Here is a 24,022-nt window from a genome sequence, read left to right as displayed (position 1 = left end):
ACCTAAGAGCTCTCTGAGCAAAGTTAAAGGCTGTCTAGGCAAATTTGAATTGCAGACAAGTAACTTTTTAAATTATTATGCCTTTTAGAATGCCTTATTCAGTTTTATTTCCTAAATATGACAATCCTATTTCTGGGTCATCTTGACTCTACAGGTTCACTTATGACTTCCTGTGATTTGGAATAAATGACTTGGAGTTTAGGCAGTGTTTGAAGAACATCAAGGCACCAAATAAAAGTTATAAAAGGTTTTAGGTGAAAGATGCCATAGCTAAAATTTCATAAAGATTGTAGGGCTAAGGCCAAAAGTTTTCATATCAGTCCTGCATATTAGAATTCTCATCTATCTTATCCACATTTAGACACCAACTCTAACCTCCACAAGGCAACAACCTCCTGTTTCGGCAACCACCTGTAACTGGAGTCTTAGGTCAGAAACATGAGTTTCAACATTTTCTTTGAGTTATCCCAAAGAAAATGGAAGTAATTGTAAAAACGCAAGAAAGGATTTATTCAACATAGCTATACTGAGTACGAAAATAAACATTTCAGCTTAGCTCTAGGGTAAGTAAGGTAGTGATATAAAATTTAGATGTGGTTGTGTGTGGGGGGGGGGTAGTACTGGGATTTGAACCTAAGGTCCTGGCATTTGGAGGCCCTCTACCACTTGAGTCATGCCACTTGGCCCAGCTTTAGGTTTAAGTAAAGATTGGGGCAGGGGGCATGGAGTTTGAATAACCTTGCTTGATCAGAGTTTGCTCAGGGTGATCCTTACCTTAGTTCTGGTCCTGGAAAGTGGTTGGAAAAAGTCCCTATTGCTTGCTTGGACAATTCAGTTACCATGGGATTATTGCTTCTGTTGCAGATGCAACATCACCATTACAGGTGACTGCTCTCATCTGGGGCTTGATCTTCCCTGAGAGGTTCAGTGTTGCTTGAGGGTACAGAGTTTTGATTTCCTGTTATTATAAACATATCATCTGTCCCTCTTATCTTTAGAGTCCGAGGTACCTAGAGGGAGCCAGGCTCAGGAGGAAGAAAGCTAAAAGACACAAAGAAAAACAGAGCCAGAGAGGAAAGTGTCCTCCTTCAAATCTCCATTAATCATTCCATTAGGGATGGAGGGGGTGGTGTTAGGGAGCAGGTGTTAATGGTGCTACAGGAAATCTTAGATGGGAGACTTAGCCAGGATCAGAAAACTCCTGTGTCCACTTGGGAGTTTAGATACATATCTTCTGTTTTTTAGATACACTTTGAGTGAATGAGTAAGCATGAGTTTGGAATGAAGGCGAAGATGTCACTCCCCTCCCCCTTTTGTTTTAAGAGATAGTAGCTTAAAAACATATTAAGTAGTTGTACAGAGGAGTTCCATTCACTGAAGCAGTTTATGCATCTTGATCACCACTTTCAACATTCCCACCAATCCTTCCCAACCTACCCATTCCCTAATTCTCATCTTAATTTTAGATTATGTATTGAATTTTTTGCCACTGAAACGACTTTATCTTGATCTGTGTCACCACTTTAACATCTTCAACCCCCCCCCACCACCTTATATCCTTTTGCCTGCAAGATGACCGTCTTTTACTGTTCTTTCAGCTAACTTGTAGACGCAAATGAAGAGTCCGTGCTTTTTAGCCACTCAGTTTCTACAACCATGCAAAAGGATTCTGTCCTTACTTAAAAATCTCCCAGGTCTCCGCTGTAAGGATAAAATCGAAACGCAACTGGCCTGGTTTGGCTTTTCTCCAACTCTGGAGAGCCAGGATTCTGGCCGACCGAAATGCACTAGGCCTCGCGGCCTGTGGCACGCGGATCCAGGGCTAGAGCTCACCTCCAGAGATTGTGCAAATGCATCAATCGAAACAAAGAAAAAGGTTGAGTTTTCACGTGATTTGAAAAATACCTGCGGGGCAGGGCTTTCAGCAGGCCTGAAGGACGATACCGGTGGTGGCGTGCTGCCCCGGCTCCCATGAGGCGGTCAGCTTTGCCCACAAGCAACATGGCGGCGGGAGAGAAAACGTTCCCGCCAGCCTGCCCTTCCGCATCCGATAGCGGCCGGGGGCGGGGGGGGGGGTGCGTGTTTCCGGGCGGCCCGCCCTTACTCAACAGGACGGCTGCGGAGTACCGCTGACTGGTCGGCGTCGCTGCGGGTGCTGCTCCGGGCCGGGGCGGCGTCCATTTGCGTCACTGCAGCTCCGTCGCGCCGTTTTGTGCGTCACGGGTGGCGGGAGCGGGAAGGAATTCAGATAGTCGCGCCTCTGCTGTGGTGGGGAAGAGTGCGGTCTGCGCCCCGATTGTGGACGCTAACGCCTGTGAAGCCTGCTGGAAGCCCGAGCCTTCCCTCCCGGCCTCCGTCTCCACCCTGCCGGCGCCTCCTCGCAGCTGCAGCTCCGTCTTGGGTTATCCGCGTCTCGGACACCAGCGGCGATGCATGTGATCAAGCGAGGTGAGGGGTCCGGGGAGGTGGGGTGGGTGGTGAGGAGAGATGGAGGAAGGGGCCGTGGGCTCCGGAACGGTGGCCTCCGGGGCCGTTACCCACGCCCGCCTGAACGCCTGCCCTTTGGCCTCCGCCGCTTCCCGCGCTCCCTTCCCGCCCTGTCTTCCCGCCCTGTCAACCTTCTGGGCCTCCACAGTCAGCCTCCTCCCTCCTCTCTGCAGGCCTCCAGTGTGCGCTCCCTCGGCTTTGTCATTGAGTGCTTTCCTGTTAAGTGCCCTGGGAAAACCTCACAGGTGAAGGAATGAGCTCGGAGACGGGTGATTGACCCAAAGCCCTCCAAGCTAGGCGCTGGGGGCCGGGGTCGGATCTCATAGATGGGGACGGGGTTACTTGAAAACTGTGAGTTTGGTAACCTGTGCGAGGCACAACAGGAAACAAGGCAAGACTGGACCTTGGTCCCTAAATGGTCACCTGTCATTTTTCCTGGTCTTTGTTTTTGGCGTGGGGAGGTGGGGAGTGAAAACATTCCAGACACAGGCAGCATTCCGAAGTTTAGTCTTTGAACAAAGAGCAAACCAGATTGTGTTGTCTTCCACCTTCATCATATCCCCAGAGAAGAGATTGTGACGGGAACGGTCTTCCTTTCTAATGGAAGACTGAGTTAACAAAAGGTAGCCAAAGCTAAGACTTTTGACAGGATGAGGGAACTGGTATTTATACTCAGCAGTATTTCTCATTAGATTGGTGAACTTTCTTTGTGTCTGGCCCTTTCCTAGCAGTTTATAAGAGTAAAATAGTCCCTTTCTTGGGAATAAGTTGGAAAACAACATACACTTAGAACAGAGAATCACAGGAGACAAGTACAAACAAATTTTGAGTTGTACCTACTTAATTCTGTAAAAACAAAGCCAGACATTGGTAGCTCATACCTATAGTCCTAGCCACTCAGGAGACAGATCTGAGGTTAAGGCTCAAAGCCAGTCCAGGTAATGAAGTCCACGAAAATTATCTCCAGTTAATCACCAAAAAGCTGGGAGTGGAACTGTGGAGCAGATATACTTAAGGACCACACCCAAGCCCTGAGTTCAAGCCCCAGGAGTGGCACACACACACACACACACACACACACACACACACAACCCACAAAAAGCAAAGGTATTTCAAAACTAAAATAATTTAGTAAATCTTCAATGCCTGAATGGATTATTGGAATAGGTAACACCTGTGTTGGATTTTAAACCATTTAAGTCAACTTTGGAATAACTAACATTAAAAAGTACTGTCTACAACAAGCAGAATTGATTATGATTCTCATTCCTTTAGTTTCTTTTTGTTTTGGTGGTACTGGAGTTTGAACCCAGGACCTTGCACTTGCCAGGTGGGTGTCCTACTATTTGGACCATGTATTCTATTTTGTAGAAAATAATTTGATCCAGACAGCTCTTCCTCCACATCCTGCCACTGTAGCATTCATCAGAACTTGTTAATATTCAGAATATATTAAGATTTGTTTACTGGAATTTTTCTTTTTAAATGTACATAGTGGTTTTTTTTTTTCTGTTCTCTCTTACTTTGATATGCCAGTGAAATAGCAAGACTATTGAGATTTTTCATTATTATTTTTTCTCTGTGTGTGCTGCTCTAGGGGCTTGACTTCGGGGTCTGGACATTGCAGAGCAGCTTTTTTTTTTTTTTTGCCAGTCCTGGAGCTTGAACTCAGAGCCTGAGTACTGTCCTTGGGCTTTCCTCAAGGTTAGCGCTCTACTACTTGAGTCAAGCACCACTTCTAGCTTTTTTATGTGTGTGATATTGAGGAATCCAACCCAGGTCTTCATGCATGCTAAACAAGCACTCAACCTCTAGGCCAAACTTACAGCCTCCCCCCCTCCCCCAGCAGCTTTTTGCTCAAGGCTAGTGCTCTACCATTTGAGCCATCACTCCAATTCCCTGCTTTTGTTTTTTTGGTTGTCTATTAGAGATAAGAATCTCATGGACTTGCCTGGGCTAGCTTTGAACTGTGTAATATTTGAATGCTTATTATGCAGTAGGCCTTAGTCCTTTGCTTGGACATTGGGAAATACATTTGCAAGAAAGTGTGTAAGAATCTTCATCCTTTTATAAATTTTGTTTTAATTTGAATGAATAGGAAGACTTGCAATAAGCAAATAAGTACCATATATAATATGTCATGATAATAAGTGCTCTGGGGAAGATGAATCATAAAGGGGGAAAGAAGACATAGGAAGATCTGGGCTATGTTTGGGGTACTGCATTTTAAAACAGGGCTATCAGGGAAAGCTTGGTTGATCAGATGACATTAAGACCTAGAGGAGGTTAGATAGCTGGGGACTAGGGTTGTCAGGGTAGAGTAGAGGGGGGGAGGGAGATGAGGAGGTTGGACAGACGTATGTAGGACAGGCAGACCGGACAGAATAGGGTTGTGTGGACTGTTTTAATGGTTTTGACCTGTTTTGAAGGAGTTGAGATGCTATCTTTTGATTATTTATTTATTTTTGCCAGTCCTGGGGCTTGAACTTGGCCTGTGCACTCTCCTTTGACAGTGTCTGGGACATTGTCCCAGAGCACCTTTTTTTTTTTTTTCCGGTCCGTCCTGAAGCTTGAACTCAAAGCCTGAACACTATCCTTGGGCATTCCTCAAGTCTAGTGCAATACCACTTGAGCCACAGCACCACTTCTGACTTTTTCTGTGTATGTGGTACTGAGGAATTGAATCCAGGTTTTTGTGCCTGCTAGGCATGCTCCTGGCCTGGTAATAAGATTTTGAATTAAGCTTTAAAGGATTATTCTCACTACTTTATAGGACCAAGTGAGTAAGGATCAGGACAGAATATCATTTCAGCACAAAATCTCCACTTTTTGAAGATGACATAAAGGATAAAACAATCTGTTGATTCTATGAATCTTTTATGTTGGTGGATTCAAGAATGCACAGATTGGTTACATTTGATTTTTTTTTTTTGACAGTATTTTGGTTTGAACTCGGGGATTGAAGCTTGCCAAGGAAACTGTCTACAATCACACTCCTACCGCACATTTGACTGTTTGACATAGCCATCTTAATTGGTTTGATTTTTCAGATGGCCGCCAAGAGCGAGTTATGTTTGATAAGATTACATCTCGAATTCAGAAGCTTTGTTATGGGCTCAATATGGACTTTGTTGATCCTGTAAGTAAATATAATTTATATCTTTGTTTCTCACTTCATGTGTTTCTTTCTACTTGTCTCTTACCTCTGGCTTTTCATGTGTTTGATATATTTTGATGTTCTAGCTATGTCCATGATGTAAACTGTGACTTTCACAGATTTATTTTCTTAATTTCAGTTCTGTCCTGTGGATTATTACCTTTCGGTGAACCCTGAATGTGAGCAAAGAGGAAAACAGTTATCAGAAATTTTTCTTGAGTGTGTGTGTGTGCATACATATGTGTATGGAAGAGGAGAGTAACCCTGTTTTTTGTTTGTTTTGTTTTTATTTTTTATTATTTTTGAGCCAGGGCACACATTTTCTGTGTTAGATAGACTTTCTGTCACAGGTAGGATAGCAATTTAACCACTGAGCCCAGCTCTCAGTTGAAAAGGAATCTCACAGACTTTACTTCCCAGGCTGGCCTCAAATTGCCATCCTCCCAATCTCAACCTCCTAAGTAGCTAGGATTACAGGCATAAGCCATGGTATCTGGCTATCTTGAGTTGTCTTTTTTGGTTCCAGTTCTAGAGCTTGAAAACAGGACCTGGATACTTGTCCCTGAGCTTTTTTTATTCCAGGCTAGTGTTCTACCACTTGATTTATAGTACTACTTTTAGCTTTTTCTGAGTAGTCTATTGGAGATAAGAGTCTTACAGACTTTTCCTGCCCAAGCTGGCTTCAAACTACAATCCTCAGATCCCAGCCTCCTGACTAGCTAGGATTAAGGTGTGAGCCACTGGCATCCAACTTCCATTGATCTTTTTAAAGATGAAGCTTTTTTTTTCTAAAGTGGCACTGCTTTATTGTATATATAGTATATATTTTCTGGCGTTCTTTTGGCTTATGAATATTTATTACCAAGTTTCCCACATTTTGAAAGAATTAGAAGAGAAAGTTGTCTGTATTTTGATATAAATGTGATTGTTTTCTTCATTGTTACTTTACGGAAGCGCTTGTTTCTTGGGAGAGCTGTGGTAACTCTTGGTCTTTACTTTTGTAGGCTCAGATCACCATGAAGGTAATCCAAGGCCTCTACAGTGGGGTCACTACAGTGGAACTGGATACGTTAGCTGCTGAGACAGCTGCCACCTTGACTACTAAGCATCCTGACTATGCCATCTTGGCAGCAAGGATTGCAGTCTCCAACTTACACAAAGAAACAAAGAAAGTGTTCAGTGGTGAGTCAGGCGAAAAGTGTTAGAAATAACTCAGTTTCAGAAAGTTGACAGTGTATGACTTTAAAAAGTTACATCACTAGCATGCATGAAGCCCTGGGTTCAATTCCTCAGTATTACGTAAATAGAAAAGTTACATCTTGGGGCTGGGAGTTTAGCCTAGTGGTAGAGTGCTTGCCCAGCATGCAGGAAGACCTGGATTCGACTCCTCGGTACCACATACATAGAAAAAACCAGAAGTGGTGCTATGGTCAAGTGGTAGAGCTCTAGCCTTGAGAAAGTCCAAGGACAGTGCTCAGGCCCTGAGCTCAAGCCCAGGACTGGCAAAAAAAAAAAAAAGTTACATCTTTATTTTTTATGATTATTTAATGACTTTTGTTGTTGTTGTTTATGTGATACCAAGGAATCAAGCCCAGGCTCGCACTGTAGCACTAAGCCACAGTCCCCGTGTCCCACGCCTTATTTTAAAAAGCAAAAAAGATATAATAATTATAATGATTAGTAGCAAGAAAAGGACAAGAACTCGCTATGCTGTATGGAAAGATGAATGGATCTTTACTTTCTGTCAGTGTAGGGCTTGAATTCAAGGCCTGGGCGCTGTCCCTAAGCTTTTCACTCAAGGGTAGTGCTCTACCACTTCGAGCCACGGCTCTAACACTTTGAGCCACAACTCCATGTCCAGTTTTCTGATGGTTAATTAGAGATAAAAGTCTTCATTAACTTTCCTGCCTGGCTGCCTTTGAACCTTGATGGTCAGATATCAGCCTCCTGAGCAGTAGGATCTTAGGGGTTTGCTACTGGTTCCTGGATGTTGGAAAAAGAACTGTAAGTTCTGAGTTAAACAAAATGATTACCATGGTTATGCAGGTGGTTTTCTCAGGGCACAGCTTGCTTATTGCCGTCTGGGTATGCTGACCCTTGAATTTACCCCAAATTTGGAAAACTTAACTACAAACATAGGATAGTGTGAGACTGCTTTCAAACTCTCCCTTGGCTCAAACAAAAATAAGTCCAGCATACTAAAGTTGATCCTTTTTTTTTTTTCCCATTAGCATACATTTCATTCTTTTTTTGACGGGGGAGGTCTGGTATTGGGGCTTCAGCTCAGAGCTTGAACTCTCAGGCAGCTTTTTTCCACATAGCTGGTGTTTTACCACTTGAGCCACATTTCTATTTCCAGCTTTTTGTTGTGTATTTGGAGGAGAATCTCTTGGCTCTCTCTTTCTGGGCTTACGTTGAACCTTAGTCCTCAAATTTCAGCCTCCTGAATTACTAGGTACAGATGTGAACCACTAGCACCTGGCTAGTGTACCTCTCTCTCTCTCTCTCTCTCTCTCTCTCTCTATATATATATATATATATATATATATGTATGTATGTATGTATATATATATATATATATATATATGGCTCAGAATGTAGGCAAGGAATACTACATCTATTTTCTTTGGCTTATAAGAAACCAGCTGGTAAACTGAGTTTAGAAATTTTTTGGTTCTCCATTATAGATCTATTATGTGAGGCTAATCACCATATTCTTTTTCTTTATAGGTTTATTATGAAGATACCATTTCTCTTAAATGGATCTATAGATCCAGTTTAATCCCAATGCTGTTTTATATATATATGTATATATATATATGTTGAGTTTTGTTTAAAGTTAGAGGGTCCAGATACTGCTGTGACATCCTGAAGAGCCGGTGAAGCTTATTATGTGTGTGCTTTTATAGAAATGAACTACTTGGGATAATAGATTCTGGGTTTCTGTTCTGATGGAATAAGAATTGGTGAGGAGAAATTTTGACTTCCATGTTTCCTTACTTTCAACCAATAATCCTCAAATGGGATTTAGTATCAGGATCATTTGTAAATCTTAATTATTATCATTATTATATTATTATTTACAGTACTAGAGTTGGGCCTCACAGTTGTGAGGCAAGTACTCTATTAGAGCTATACTCAGACCTTTTGCTTAAGTTATTTTCCTAATAATGTCTATCATTTTTTTTTTCTGGTCTGGGCCTGCCTAGTCTTTGATCCTCCTATTTATATAGCTGGAATGACAGAGACAGGCTACCAAGCCTACCTGATTAATTTACATAGGGTCATGCTAAATTTTTGCCCAGATTGGCTTTGAACCGTAATCTTCCTGATAGCTGCCTCCTAAATCACTGGGATTTTAGGCATAAGCCATTGTGCCTGAGTTCATCTAGAAATCTTTTTTTTTTTCTTTTGCCAGTCCTGGGGCTTGAAGTCAGAGCCTGAGCACAGTCCTTGGGCTTTCTCAAGGCTGGTGCTCTATCACTTGAGCCACAGTGCCACTTCTGGCTTTTTCTGTGTCTGGGATACCCAGAAGTGAACCCAGGGCTTTGTGTATGTTAGGCAAGCACTGTACCACTAAACTATGTTCCTGGCCCTAGAAATCTTAACTACGAGAGCTTACATTCATTATTCTAACTGGATATATTTCCTTATATGAAGTATAATCATATTCAGTAAGGATATCTTTATTGAGTACTTTCAGTAAACTACTGAAGTGGGTTGATATGAAAAGCGAATCATGGAACAGTGGCTCTCAATCTTATCAGTTATTAATAGTTTTGACTTTTTTTTAATTTTAGATGTGATGGAGGACCTTTATAACTACATCAATCCACATAATGGCAAACATTCTTCCATGGTGGCCAGATCAACACTGGATATTGTTTTGGCCAATAAAGATGTATGTACAATATTTTTCTGCTGGAAAGTTTTTGTTTTATTTTTTTCTCTTTTTGATAAAAAGTTAGTAGATTTAAAAACATTAAAGAAAAATTTAAATACTACAAAAGATGTATGTAAAAAACTTTTCTATTCTGTAAAACAACTTTATTTTAAAGTTCTTTTTCTGTTTTCTTGGTGCTGTTACTGTGGTTTGAACTCAGGGCCTGTGTGCCATCCCTTGGTTTATTTACTCAAAGCTGGTGCTCTACTGCTTGAGCCACAGTTTCAATTCTGGCTTTTTGGTGGTTAATTGGAGATAAGAGTCTCCAGGTGTTTTTTTTTTTTTTTTTTTTTTGCCTGGGTTGGCATTAAACTGATCCTCAATTCTCAGTCTCCTGAGTGAGCCACTGGCACCTGGCCATTTCTCCATTCTTAAACATTACAATGCTGTTCAGAATATGCATCCAGGTATGTGTTTAATGTACTGTGTATACTCTTATTGATCCTTTTTCACTTACTGATATACTTCAGAGATTGTACTATATCAGCATTTATGAACTTTTCCTATTCTAAGTAACATTCCATTTTATAGATGATTTTCATTGTGCATTGTATCTATGAGTAAAAATTTCGCTTGAATATGTTTCCATCTTTCACTGCAGTGAATACCCTTGTGAGGTAGATACCTTTTGCCCAGAGAAGAATATATTATAAGATAAATTCTTTAAGAGTAATTGCTGAGTAAGAATAAATGTCATTTAACATGCATGTTTTTATTATTAATATTTTGTTGTTATTAAAAGGTTGCACAAAGGGGTTAATTCCATAAGTCAAGTAATGAGTACAGTGCTTTTTGGATAATAACATGAATGTTTTTAAGCCCACTTAGTATACTCAACTTACATATTCTCCTCTCCCCCTACCCCCATCATGGAGCTTGAACTCAGCACCTAACTGCTGTCCCCGAGCTCTTTTGCTTAAAGCTAACACTCTATCACTTTGAGCCACAGCTTCACTTCTGGATTCTTTTTTGGTGGCTAATTGGAGGTAAAAGTCTCAGGGGGACTTTTTCTTCCCAGGCTGGCTTCAAGCCACAGTCCTCAGATCTCAACTTCCTGAGTAAAGCTAGGATTACAGGTGCAAGCCACCAGTACCTTCTCTTCTTTTAATGTTAGCTCTTTTTCTGTTGTATAGCAGAAGATAGTGTTATTTATTTTGTATCATGTCAATTTTAGTTCTGGAATCAAGGCTAAGAAGATCACATTTTATTAAAATGCCTATTTTAATTATGGTTTCCTTTTACCCTCTCTAGCGCCTGAATTCTGCTATTATCTATGACCGAGATTTCTCTTACAATTACTTTGGCTTTAAGGTAAGTAAATAATGGGTTTCAAATACCGGTAATTCCTTCTTAAATTAGGAGATGCAGGTTTTTTTTTTTTCTCTTAAACACATCAAAATTTTATTGCTTGAACAATACAGAATATAAAATCGCAAGAATATTAATGAAAAGTGATTATGCTTTAAATATATAATACATTATTAGATGAAGTAAAATATTAATCTGAACTCTGCATTAAAAAGATATATGGAAAAATAAGTTGTTTAGAAATAGATATACTTCAAGTAGAAAGAACGTTACAGTACAAATTAGAAAAGGCAATACCTACTAACTTACTATTTTGCTAGACTAGATTGAAATTTTTTATAATCGCAGTCATAATTTTTTATACTATTATACTTTTAATGAAAAAAAAAACTTCCTTCTGCATTGGCCAAGCATGCTTCACAGATGTGATATCCAGAAAGTAGCCTGAAGTAACTTCAACTTAAAGCATTCAGCAAATTTATTAATCTTTTCATGATAGGAGGGACTATTTCCTTTTTCTAAAATTGTAAAATATGATCCTTAAGAAATCTAATACTGGGCTGTGAGTGTGGCCTAGTGGTAGAGTGCTCGTTTAGCATGCACAAAGCTTTGGGTTTGATTCCTCAGTACCACATACACAGAAAATGCCAAAAGTGATGCTGTGGCTCAAGTGGTAGATTGCTAGCCTTGAGAAAGTCCAAAAACAGTGCCCAGGCTCTGAGCTTAAACCCCATGACTGGCAAAAAAGAAAAAAAAAATACTGCCAGGCTCTGGTGGCTCATGCCTATAATCCTAGCTACTTAGGAGGCTGAGATCCGAGGATCAAAATTCAAAGACTGGGTGTGAAAGTTCCTGAGACTAATCTCCCATTAGCCACCAGAAAACTGGAAGTGGTACTATGACTTAAAGTGTACCTTATTGAAACCAAATTAAAGCTTTTTTTTAATGAATAGTCTGAAACTACTTGCAGTTTCACATAGGGCTGATTGGTTACAATACACTTTCTTAAACAAAATCAAACTTTAAAAAACTTTCTAAAGCTACCATTTAAGTTGGAGAAAAATGATACCATGTCAGTAGGTAGTACTGGACTTTCTAGGCCATCTACTTAAGATGTCTTTATGTTTTAGCTGAGCATTGGTAGCTCATGCCTATAATCCTAGCTCCCCAGGAGGCTTAAGATCTGAGGATTGCAGTTCAAATCCAGTTCAGGCAGGAAAATCATGAGATTTTTGTCTCCAATTAACCACCAGGAAACTGGAAGTTATGCTGTGGTTCAGAGTGATATGATAGAACCTTAGCCTTGAGAAATAGTTTAGGGACAGTGCTCATACCCTGAGTTCAAGCCGCAAGTTTGACAAAGAAAAAAAATATTTATATTTTCATAATATTACAATGGCAGTAAGTTGCTGAGGTTAGAACATAGCTTGGGGATTACTGGTGTTAAAAGTAGTAGTGGTTTAAATTAAGGCAAGGACAGCTTTATCTGTATTTACTGCTTTTAAGTATTTCAAATATTGCTTCTGGATTACCTGAGGAATTAAGCAGAAAATATGGTACAATAATCTTGTACTATTGTACTATTTTTCTTCTTCTTTTTTTTTGCCAGTACTGGGCTTGAACTCAGGGCCTGAGCACTGTCCTTGGGCTTTCTCGAGGCTAGAGCTCTACCACTTGAGCCATGGCACCACTTCCAGCTTTTTTCTATGTATGTGATACCGAGGATCGAACTTAGGTCTTTGTGCATGCTAGGCAAGCACTCTATCACTAAGCGAAACTCCCAGTCCTATGGTACTATTTTTGCAAAGTCTATTTTATTGAGTTCCTACCAGGTGCCAAATGTTAAGTGTATGCCAGGTGTGTTGCTAGTATAATGTAGTGACTGAAAACATAAATGTTGTTGTCTTAGGTTCAAGTCTGCCCAATTTCTTATTATGTCAACTTATTTAATCTCTCTGGGCATCAGGTTCCTTATTTTCTTATTTTTATTCTTTAGTTTTTGGTGAGTCATGGGGCTTGAACTCCGGCCTAGGCACAGTCCTTGAGCTCTTCAGCACGAGGCTACCGCCCTACCCCTAGGCCTGGGCGTTGTCCCTGTGCTCTTCAGCTCAAGGCTACTGCCCTACCCTTGAGCAAAGCCCCACTTCCCATTTTCTAGGGGTTAATTGGAGATAAAAGTCTCTGACCCTTTTGTGCTGGCTTTGAGCCTTGATCCTCAGATCTCAGCCTCCTGAGTAGCTAGGATTACAGGTGTGAGCTACCGGCTTAAGTTCTTCATTTTTTAAATGAGGAAAATTTCAACTAATGAATTCCTATTGACTATTCAGTCTGTATTTTGCTTGGTTTAGTGCCTTGCCTTCTATAAACACTTTATAAGCATTAGCTAAATATGAGATGGATATTTGTGTTGATGGTAACATTACTGATGATGAATACCATACCTTATGGTATTAATATATACAAAGCTGATTTTTTTGCAGGAATTTTTGTGTCCTCTTTCAAACATAACAATGAGGTGATAAGGTTCTTGAATCGAAATAGGAAAAATAAGTGTACTATTTTAATTTATAATTGTATGAAAGTTGAGAAGATTTAAATATCACCCTACTACACGCGCACACACACACGTGCACACTACATATGTAAAAACTGTTCTGGAAATATTTTGGTTACTTCTGTTTTCTAGACATTGGAACGGTCCTATTTGTTGAAGATCAATGGAAAAGGTGAGAAATAAAAATGTTTCTGTATTAGATTTTCTGCTCATTATATTCTGTTGGTCATAGGACTTGAACTCTGGCACTGGGTGCTGTCCTTGAGCTCTTTTGCTCAAGGCTAGTGCTCTACCACTTTGTGCCACCATTCTGCTTCCAGTTTTCTGGTGGTGAATTGAAGATAAGAATCTCATAGACTTTTTCCTGCCTGGGCTGGCTTTGAACTGCAATACTTATTCCTCCTGAGTAACTAGGAGTACAGGTGTGCCACTAGCACCTGGTGCTTTTTATTTTCTTGTTGTATGTGGGGATTACACTTAATGCCTTACTCATGCTAAGCAAGTACTCTGTCACTGAATTTCATAGTTGGCCCTTAGCTTAGCATTTCTGTTTAGAATCTAGATAACATTTTTTTGGGGGGGGAGTGGTCATGGGGCTTGAATTCAACCTGGGCACTGTCCCTGAGCTCTTCAGCTCAAGGCTACCACTCTACCCTTGAGCCAACCCCACTTCCCATTTTCTAGAGGTTAATTGGAGATAAGAGTCTCCAAGATCCTTTTGTGCTGGGGCTGGCTTTGAGCCTTGATCCTCAGATCTCAGCCTCCTGAGTAGTTAGGATTACAGGCGTGAGCCACCACACCTGATTAACTTTATCTATCTATCTTTATTTATTTATTTATTTTTGCCAGTCCTGGGCTTGAGCTCTGGGTCTGAGCACTGTCCTTGGACTTTCTCAAGGCTATAGCTCTACCACTTAAGCCACCACTTCTGGCTTTTTTCTATATATGTGGTACTGAGGAATCGAACCCCAGGCTTCATACATGCTCTACCACTAGGTCAAACTCCCAGCCCACTGATTAACATTTTTAACTTTGGTTTATTTTATATGCCATTGTTTTGTCTGTTCATGTAAAAAATTTTTGGTGTATTTTATTTTTACTTTTTTTTGTGTGTGCTGGTCTTGGGGCTTGAATTCAGGGACTTTGCATGTCCCTGAGCTATTTTGCTCAAGGATAGCACTGTATCACTTGAGCCACAGCTCCACTTCTGGCTTTTTGGTGATTAATTGGAGATAAAAATCTCACAGACTTTTCTGCCTAAGCTGGCTTTCAAACTGGGATCTCAGCCTCCTGAGTGAGTAGCTAGGATTATAGTCATGAGGCACTGGTGCCTGGCTTATTTTACTTTTGGTTCACATATGTTTTGATCTAGTTTTTCTGGTATGGCTCATCGTGTGATAACTTCTATTTTGATTACAGTGGCTGAAAGACCACAGCACATGTTAATGAGGGTATCTGTGGGGATTCACAAAGAAGACATTGATGCTGCAATTGAAACATACAACCTTCTTTCTGAGAAGTGGTTCACTCATGCCTCTCCCACTCTCTTCAATGCTGGTACTAACCGCCCACAGTTGTCAAGGTATATATTATATGTAGCTGCTTTTAATACTTTGAAGTAATTTTGACTAGGGAAATAATAAACCCAGCTGGGAAGCCTGGCTCAAGTTGGAGAGTGCTTAAGGCTCTGAGTTAAAAAACCAGTACTGCCCAAACAAACAGACAAGCAATGTTATAACCTTGTGCTCTTGATTACATAAATTTGCATTCTGAAATGACCTCTGATTGCAATGTGCTAAATGAATTGGAAGAAGGCAATTGCTGGTAGTGAAAAAATGATTGCGGTGGTGATGGGTAGACAAATGTGAATATTCTAAAATCCATTGTATAATATATATTTGTTTATTTGTGCAAGTCCTGGGCCTTAAACTCAGGGCCTGGGTGCTATCCCCGAGCTTTTGTGCTCAAGGATAGTGCTCTGTGTCTACTTTTAGCTGTTATATATACCATTTAAATTATACTATTTAGCTAAGTGCCAGTAGCTCCCACCTGTAATCCTAGCTACTCAAAAGCTGAGATCTGAGGATCGCAGTTCAATGCTAGCCGGGGCAGGAAAGTCTCTAAGACTCCTATCTACAATTAACTACTCACCCCACAAAAATTGCTTATTCCAAGAATTCAAAGGATATGTCACAATAAAAAAAATACATTAACACAACTTAATATACTTTTGTAATATGTTCTTTCGTAATAAAATATGTACGCAAAATATGTAAGAAAATGACTTCCTTAATTTGGTATAGAACATCCACTAAAAACATAGAGCCTATGCCAATATTGTAGGATAAGAGAGATTGGAAATGAGACTATACAACTGTAATGATTTAGAGGTGCCATGTTTACATAGGGAATTCAAAACATTTCAGCAAAATATCCAGATGTATGTTTGATATTAAATTAACCAGTTGAGTTTTTAATAGTCTGGGAATTAAAGTGTTAAGTTTAACGTATCCTTTAGGAGTATGTTTTTTAGTTTTAAAATATATTTGCTTCAAGTACTAGAGAGCTTGGCTAGTAATCGAAAGTCCTGAGTTCTAACCCTAGTGCTACCATGGGCCTAGTACAACATGGGCCTAGTAATGCCTGCCTATAATCCCAGCACTCAGCGGGCAAAGGCAAAGGGATCAAAAGTTTGGGGCCAGCCTGGATTACAGTGAGACTATGGCTGAAGAGAGAGAGAGAGAGACAGAGAGAGAGAGAGAGAATGTGTGTGTGTGTGTGTGTGTGTGTGTGTGTGTGTGTGTGTGTGTGTGTGTGTATATATATAGAGAGAGAGAGAGAGAGAAAGAGCGTTTGTGTGTTTGTATAGGTACTGTGGCTTATGCCTACTGTAAACTTACAGATTATATAGTTCAAGATCAGCCTGAGCAAATAGCTGATAAGGTAGTGTACAGCTGCTCTAGAGACATAGATAAATAGGAGCCAAGACCAGCCCCTATTTTTACCTTTGAAACAAAGCCCTATCTGAAAAATACCTACATTATGAAAGGGTTGAATGGGCACAGTTGGCTCATGCCTATAATCCTAACTACTTAGGAGGCTGAGATCTAAGGATTCCATTCCAGTTCAAAGCTAGCTCAGGCAGGAAAGTCCTTGAGACTATCTCTAATTAATAACCAAAAAGGTAAATCGAGCTGTGTGACTCAAGTGATAGAGCACTTGTCTTCAGCACAATAGTTGAGGGATAGTGCCCAGTCCTTGCATTCAAGCCCTAGTTTCAATACCCCCCCCCAAAGGAGTTGAGAATGTAGCTCAAATCGTAGAGCATCTGCCTAGCAAGCATGACCTAGAGTTCAAACCCTAGTAATATAAGAAAAAAAGAGAGAAGTATAATTAGTCCTCTTTTTTCATGTCACATACAGAAACAAATTTTACGAAAACTCTAACATATATGTAAGGTGTATAGAAGAACATGTAAAGAAAATAGGTAGTAGATACCTTTTCTCTACTTTTTTCTATGAATGTCAAACATAGAAAAGGTTACCAGAAAAGACAGCAAGTCTCCATACATATATGACATGACTACCTACACTGAAAAATAATTAACATTTAAAAATTTGCTATTAAAATAAAATCATGTCATTTGAAGGTGTTTGTAGATATCATGACTCAACCTTTTTTGTTGTTGATGTTAACAGGGCTTGAACCTAGTGCTCTCCCAATTGAGTCACACCTCCAATCTAGTATTTTGCTGATTAATTAGAGTTGTAGTCTCTAAGACTTTTCTGTTTGGTCTCTTTGAACTGTGATACTGCAGGTTTCAGCCTCCTGAGTAGCTAAGATTATAGATATGAGCCACTGTTGTGCAACTGAAGTTAAAAAAAAAAATGTTTTCAACCATGAAGCTAGAACCCAAGTTCTTTGCCAGTCCTGGGTCTTCCACTCAGGGTCTAGGTACTGTCCTGGGACATGTATTGTTCAAGGCTAGCACTCTACCACTTGTGCCACAATACCACTTCTGGCCTTTGCTGTGTATGTGGTACTGAGGAATCGAACCCAGGGCTTCGTGCATGCTAGACGAGCACTCTACCACTAGGCCACGCTCCAGGCCCTAAGGACTCTATTTCTGAGTTACATCCCCACCTTCAACTTATATTTACAACTTGTTAACTATCGATAAGTTACAAGAAAAAGACAGAAAACTATACAGAAGTAGGGGCCAAAGATGGCAATAAATCATAGAAGAAAGCTGGTTGTTCAGTAAACATCTGAGATATAAATAATTTGCCAGGAAAATGAGAATTGTAGTAAGATTTTATGCCCCTTAAATTTCTAAAAGGTAAAAGCAGTTAGGCAAGAATATGGAATACAAGAAAATTATATTCATTGTGAGATAATTTCCCCTGGGGTTTATACCATATAACAGTTAATTTAAAAAAGCACAAAGTATTAAAGAATTTTCATAGTTGGACTGAGTGTGGGGAGGACGTCACAAGTAGTGCATCAGTAATCTGGGGAAAATGTAAGCTACTACTTTATACTCATCTGTAAGACCTTATTCTGGCTCAATATCTAGAGTAGGTAGCAAGATGATTTTAAATACTATGTTGATGAGCTTCATTATGTCAAATTCATGACAGTTCCCCTTATAAAAATGCTGAGGAACCTTGTAAACTTCTCATATCTTTGATTTGCTAGCTTAACTGACTTTGGATTGTCTAATCATTTTTGTGACTGATCATTTATTTTCCTTGCCTTGAGTTGTCCCCTTTTTTCCCAATAGTTGCTTCCTTCTGAGCATGAAAGATGACAGCATTGAAGGAATTTATGACACTCTAAAGCAGTGTGCATTGATTTCTAAGTCTGCTGGGGGAATTGGTGTTGCTGTGAGTTGTATTAGGGCTACTGGCAGTTACATTGCTGGGGTAAGCATCTATCCTATGACTTGGAAATGAGAGATTGAAATCCAGAAGCAACCAGACAAAACCATTTTCATAATGCTAATGTTTAGGAAATCTGGATTTCTGTTCATTATTAGCTAGTTGTATGACTTGGGCATGAATCATTTCCCTTTTTTTGGCTTCATTTTTGTCTCTTAGAGGCTTAAGTTATAGTAGATGATCTCCAGAATCCTTTAAGCTAAAATTTTGTTTTTAGCAATATTAGAAAACATTTATTATTGCTATTATGTATCAATTGTCACATAACCTCATAACTCTGTTATAACTCTGTCCTTATGGACACGTGCAGGAACCCTCCACCCCCCCTCTCTTTTTTGCCAGCCCTGGAACTTGAACACAGGGCCTGAGCACTGTCCTTGGGCCTTCTCAAGGCTAGTGCTCTACCACTGGAGCCAAAGCACCATTTCCAGCTTCTTTCCATGGATGTGGTACCAAGGAATCAAACCTGGATCTTTGTGCATGCTAGGCAAGCACCCTACAACTAGGCCAAACTCCCATTCCAAAACTTTATTTTTTTACAATAAATTTGTGCATTATTTTACAAATAAAGAAATTGAGGATTAAAAGTTAAGTTTCTTTCAAATATCCATTTCTTAAGCAATAGAGCCAGCATACAAGCTTTAAATGTTGTCATTTTATAGTGCCACACAGCCCTTTGCTAGTTTATTATATTTTGGGGGAATCAAAATAGTAATTTTGGATAAGACGGGATTTAAATCCCAGCTCTGCTACTTGCTGGTGGCATAGCCTAGGGCAAGTTATTTTATGTTTGTTTTCCTTGTCTGTAATGCAAAGAAAACACTTAACTGTTGGAATGAAATTCAAATGAAATTACTGCAATTTTTCATAGTTGCTGTCATATATATATTACTTATTTACAGTAGTAAAGTGAATTCATTGCTCACTTACCTTTCTTTACTGTTGAGAGACTTATCTATTGCTTAAAAGGATGAAAAAAATGATTAAGTACCTTCTAGTCAAAAGTATCTTATAGTCATAACACTATTTTATTGGCCTTGTTCTATAATCCATTTACTGAATGATGAAATTTTCATTAACCTAATTTATTGTCTTCATATCTCCATTTGATATAATTCTTATGTATATGACCTTTGAAGGTTGTAGAGTTTATGCTTAGCTGCCTTGATTTTTGGTTTAGTTGGTAAATTAGAGATGGATGGGGTAACAGTATTCAATTGTGATTTAGTCAACATTTTGTTGATTTTATGTTAGTCACTTGTAACAGATAGATAGCGATGGAGTACAGGTAAAACTTCCTAGATTGCTACCTAGAAATGAGGTGTTTCTTTTGATGAAAGGTTATGAAAGTGTTGAACACTTTTGGGCCATTTTGTTCTTTGGCTTTCAGAACCCTTCCTTTCTCCTCTAGATCACATTATTTTTTACCTTTCTTTCAGACTAATGGCAATTCTAATGGGCTTGTGCCAATGCTGAGAGTATATAACAACACAGCTCGATATGTGGACCAAGGTGGAAACAAGGTATGCTCTTTTACTTAAAAGTACTGGAAATCAGAGCAAAAAATCTTAGCCATGTATACTTTGGTTCAGTTTTGTATATTTTGTAACTTAGGGGATGGAGATCATGTTTTGACAGGATCTGGCTATGTGGCCCAGCTGGCCTCAGATAATATTACTTTCTTAACTTTTTGTGTGTGTGTGTGTCAGTTATAGGGCTTAAAATCTGCCTGGGCATTGTCCTTGAGCTCTTCAGCTCAAGGCTAGCACTCTACCACAGTGCCACTTCTGGTTTTCTGGTGGTTAATTGGAGATAAGAGTCTCATGGACTTCCATGTCCAGGCTGGCATTGAGCTACAATCCTCAGATCTCAGCCTCCTGAGTAGCTACGATTACAAACGTGAGCCACTGGCGCCCGGCTTTTTCTTAACTTTTAAAATCAACTTAAGACAAAAATTACTTCTTTAAAACTACATGTGGGCTGGGAGTTTGGCCTAGTGGTTAAAGTGCTTGCCTAGCATGCACGAAGACCCAGGTTAGATTCCTTGGTACCACATATATAGAAAAAGCCGGAAGTGGTGCTGAGGCTCAAGTGGTAGAGTTCTAGCCTTGAGAAAGTCCAAGGACAGTGCTCACGCTCTGAGCTCAAGCCCAGGACTGGCAAAAAAAACCAAACTACATGTATTTTACTTTTTATTTTTGTTTTATTTTGTTGTTTGTCCTGGGGCTTGAACTCAGGGCCTGGGTGCTGTCCCTGAAATTTTTTTGCTCTAACACTTTGAGCCATACCACTACTTTCTGTTTTGTAGTGCTTAATTGAATATAACAGTTTCAGGGACTGCCTGGGGCTTCAAACTATGATCCTCAAATCTCCCTCTCCTGAGTATTTAGGATTCCAGGCCTGAGCCACCAGTACATATACATTTTAAATGAACACTTGGGTGGGCTTTGAGTAATCACTACACCAGCTAAGATACAGAGCACTTCCATTACCCCAAAACGTTTGCTTGTGCATCCTTGTATTCGATTACTGTCATTCCAACCCATACATAACTTTATCCCTAGCTCTGGCAGCCATTGGTGTATCTAGCATTTTTATTTATTTTATTTTATTTATTTATTTATTTATTTTTTGTGGGGCTTGGGGGCTTGAACTTGGCCTGGGTGCTATCCCTGAGCTCTTCAGCTCAAGGCTACTTCCCTATTCCTGGGCCTGGGCATTGACCCTGAACTCTTCAGCCCAAGGTTACTACCCTACCCCTTGAGCAACAGCACCACTTCCCATTTTCTGGAGGTTAATTGGAGATATGAGTCTCAGATCCTTTTGTGCCTGGGCTGGCTTTGAACCTTGATCCTCAGATCTCAACCTCCTGAGTAGCTAGGATTACAGGCATGAGGCACTGCGCCCTGCTTATCTAGCATTTTTATACCATAGTTCACTTGCAAAAAAATTCCTCAAGTTGTGACTCATTAACATCTAGCCTTGACATGGAGTTGTAATACGTACTCTAGGTTTTCTAAAAAAACAAAAATGAAACTCACCAAGAGATAAGAAAACTGGGTTGCTTACAGTTACCATTATGTGAATTTATGCACACTAAACAGCTACTTATGAATTATTTTCTGATGGACAATAGTGATCAAAAGTTGAGACAGATCATCTTTATGTTAGTTTTTCTTTCTTACTCTTAGAATTGTAAGAGAAAACTATTACTACTTCATGTTTTATAATACTTTATTTGTATTTTGCTTAATTCTAGTGAAGAGCAAAGTAAATATCTTTGAAAATATGAAGTTTGTTTGATTTTGATTCTGAAATGATGATTTATTTACTTTTAGCGTCCTGGGGCCTTTGCTATTTACCTGGAGCCTTGGCATTTAGACATCTTTGAGTTCCTTGATTTAAAGAAGAATACAGGCAAGGAAGAACAGCGTGCCAGAGATCTTTTCTTTGCTCTTTGGATTCCAGATCTTTTCATGAAACGAGTAGAGACTAATCAGGTGAGAGGGATAGGTACCTGTAGGTAATAGTGACTTGACTCATTGGAGCTTTTGCCATCTTCAGCCATTTTGTTATGCTTGTGAAGAACTCACCTTATGTGATTCCACAGAATGCTTTCTGAACAAGTTAAGAGATGCCAAGCCTTTTTTTTTTGCCCCCATGGGGCTGGAACTCAGCCTGAGTGCTGTCCCTGAGCTTTGCAGATCAAGGCTTCCACCCTATGCTTAAGGCAAGCCCCACTTCCTGTTTTCTAGAGGCTAATTGGAGATAAGAGTCTCAGGTCCTTTTGTGCCTGGGCTGGTTTTGAACTTTGATCCTCAGATCTCAGCCTCCTGAGTAGTTGGGATTACAGGTGTGAGCCACTGTGCCCACCTTCTTACATTTCTATTTTTGTACATAGTAGATGCTACTTGACTTTAACTTAAAAGGTCCTTCACAAATAGTAAAACTGAGTTTTGGGCTTGAGCCTCAAATAACTAATTCTACCACAACTCAACAAGAGTCTATGAAAATCACTTTTCTAATAAGATACATATGGTTGGTTATTTGAACTTTCTTATGGTTGATACTGCCCTTCCTTTGGAGGAATGATCTTTTGTAGTTCTTATTATATTTAGTTGTACAAAATATAATTCACTGTCACTTCTTTATTTGTCCTTCCATCAGGATGGTGTTTAATTTTTTTTTTTTTTTTTTTGCCGGTCCTGGGGCTTGAACTCAGGGCCTGGGCGCTGTCCTTGAGCTCTTCAGCTCAAGGCTACTGCCCTGTCTTGAGCCACAGTGCCACTTCTGGTTTTCTGGTGGTTAATTGGAGATAAGAGTCCCATAGGTGGGCTGGCCAGGCTGGCTTTGAACCTCGATCCTCAAATCTCAGCCGTCTGAGTAGCTAGCATTACAGGCATGGGCCACCAAAGCTTGTCCTTGGGCTTTCTTAAGGCTAGCACTCTACCACTCGAACCACAGCACCACTTCTGGCTTTTCCTGTGTATGTAGTACCAAGGAATCAAACACAGGGCTTCCTGCATGCTAGACAAGCACTCTACCACTAAGCCACACTCCCAGCCCCCCAATTTTTTTCATTAGCATAAATTAGTTGCACAGAAAGGTTTCAATGTGATATTTACATACATTCATATTTTGTATACTTTGTCCAAATTCACCCCATCTTTATTACTTCTTCTAGGACTGGTCTTTGATGTGTCCAAATGAATGTCCTGGTCTGGATGAAGTTTGGGGAGAAGAATTTGAGAAGTTATATGAAAGGTAAAAGAAACATATGGAAATAAAATATTTTAAATATGTCTTTTATTGGGAATATCAAATATACTTAGTTTGAGTTGGGATGTGACTCAGAATACTTGCTTGAGTGAGGTCTTGGTTCACTGAAGCATTAAAAAAAAGTATTCAAATCAGTATCTGCTTTTTAAGAATCTTTGGATATATCTAGGAAATAATATGTTTAATAATTTAATTTTGGTAAGATTTGTTTACTGATCTGTCATCAGTTGGTTTTTGTCTTTTTAAAAACTTTTGGACATGTAAATAGGCATTTTGGTTTTTAAATGGATTCTTGTATAGCCTGTGACTTCAGTAATAAAGTACACACACAAGCACACACACACTATGGAAAGCCATCTAGTTTTCCTTTGGTTTTATTCAGAGCACAATGAATACAGTATGTTCTTTTATTTTTTTTATTAGTAAAACAGTAAAAATTTAAGAATTTGTACAATTTTATATTTTAGAATCTTTCTTCAAATTGTCTATAAGTAAGACTATCCTAGGGAATGCATATCACGGAGTTAAGAGTATATGGTTCAGGTTATAGGTGCTTGTCTAGCAAAAACTAAGCCCTGAGTTCAAATTCCAGTACCACAGAATGAATGAATGGTATTACCTTCATCTTTTCAGTTATGAGAAACAGGGCCGTGTCCGCAAAGTTGTAAAAGCTCAGCAGCTTTGGTATGCTATTATTGAGTCTCAAACAGAGACAGGCACCCCATACATGGTCTACAAAGATTCCTGTAATCGGAAGAGCAATCAGCAGAATCTGGGAACCATCAAATGCAGCAACTTGTGTACAGAAATAGTAGAGTATACCAGCAAAGATGAGGTGAGTAGAAAAACTTCCA

At 39.6% G+C, this 24,022-nt stretch overlaps 1 protein-coding gene across 1 annotated transcript in view; it reads left to right on the top strand.

The window, feature by feature from the left end:
* Positions 1-2,207: 2,207 nt before the first annotated feature.
* Positions 2,208-24,022, top strand: part of Rrm1 (ribonucleotide reductase catalytic subunit M1) — a 37,225-nt gene continuing 15,410 nt past the window's right edge. The window contains exons 1-12 of the mRNA XM_090348300.1: positions 2,208-2,448; positions 5,538-5,626; positions 6,649-6,826; positions 9,445-9,545; positions 10,839-10,898; positions 13,582-13,621; positions 14,869-15,031; positions 18,233-18,374; positions 19,829-19,912; positions 21,728-21,889; positions 23,074-23,153; positions 23,802-24,003. Coding sequence (XP_090204426.1) covers positions 2,430-2,448; positions 5,538-5,626; positions 6,649-6,826; positions 9,445-9,545; positions 10,839-10,898; positions 13,582-13,621; positions 14,869-15,031; positions 18,233-18,374; positions 19,829-19,912; positions 21,728-21,889; positions 23,074-23,153; positions 23,802-24,003 — 1,320 coding nt within the window. The 5' untranslated portion in view covers positions 2,208-2,429. The remainder of the gene's footprint in view (positions 2,449-5,537; positions 5,627-6,648; positions 6,827-9,444; positions 9,546-10,838; positions 10,899-13,581; positions 13,622-14,868; positions 15,032-18,232; positions 18,375-19,828; positions 19,913-21,727; positions 21,890-23,073; positions 23,154-23,801; positions 24,004-24,022) is intronic.

Source organism: Megascapheus bottae, chromosome 16 (genome assembly GCF_031878675.1).
Source record: "Megascapheus bottae isolate mThoBot1 chromosome 16, mThoBot2.hap1, whole genome shotgun sequence".
NCBI classification, from domain to species: domain Eukaryota; kingdom Metazoa; phylum Chordata; class Mammalia; order Rodentia; family Geomyidae; genus Megascapheus; species Megascapheus bottae.
Note: the sequence above shows the minus strand (reverse complement) of the source record. Positions and strands in the feature narration are given on the sequence as shown.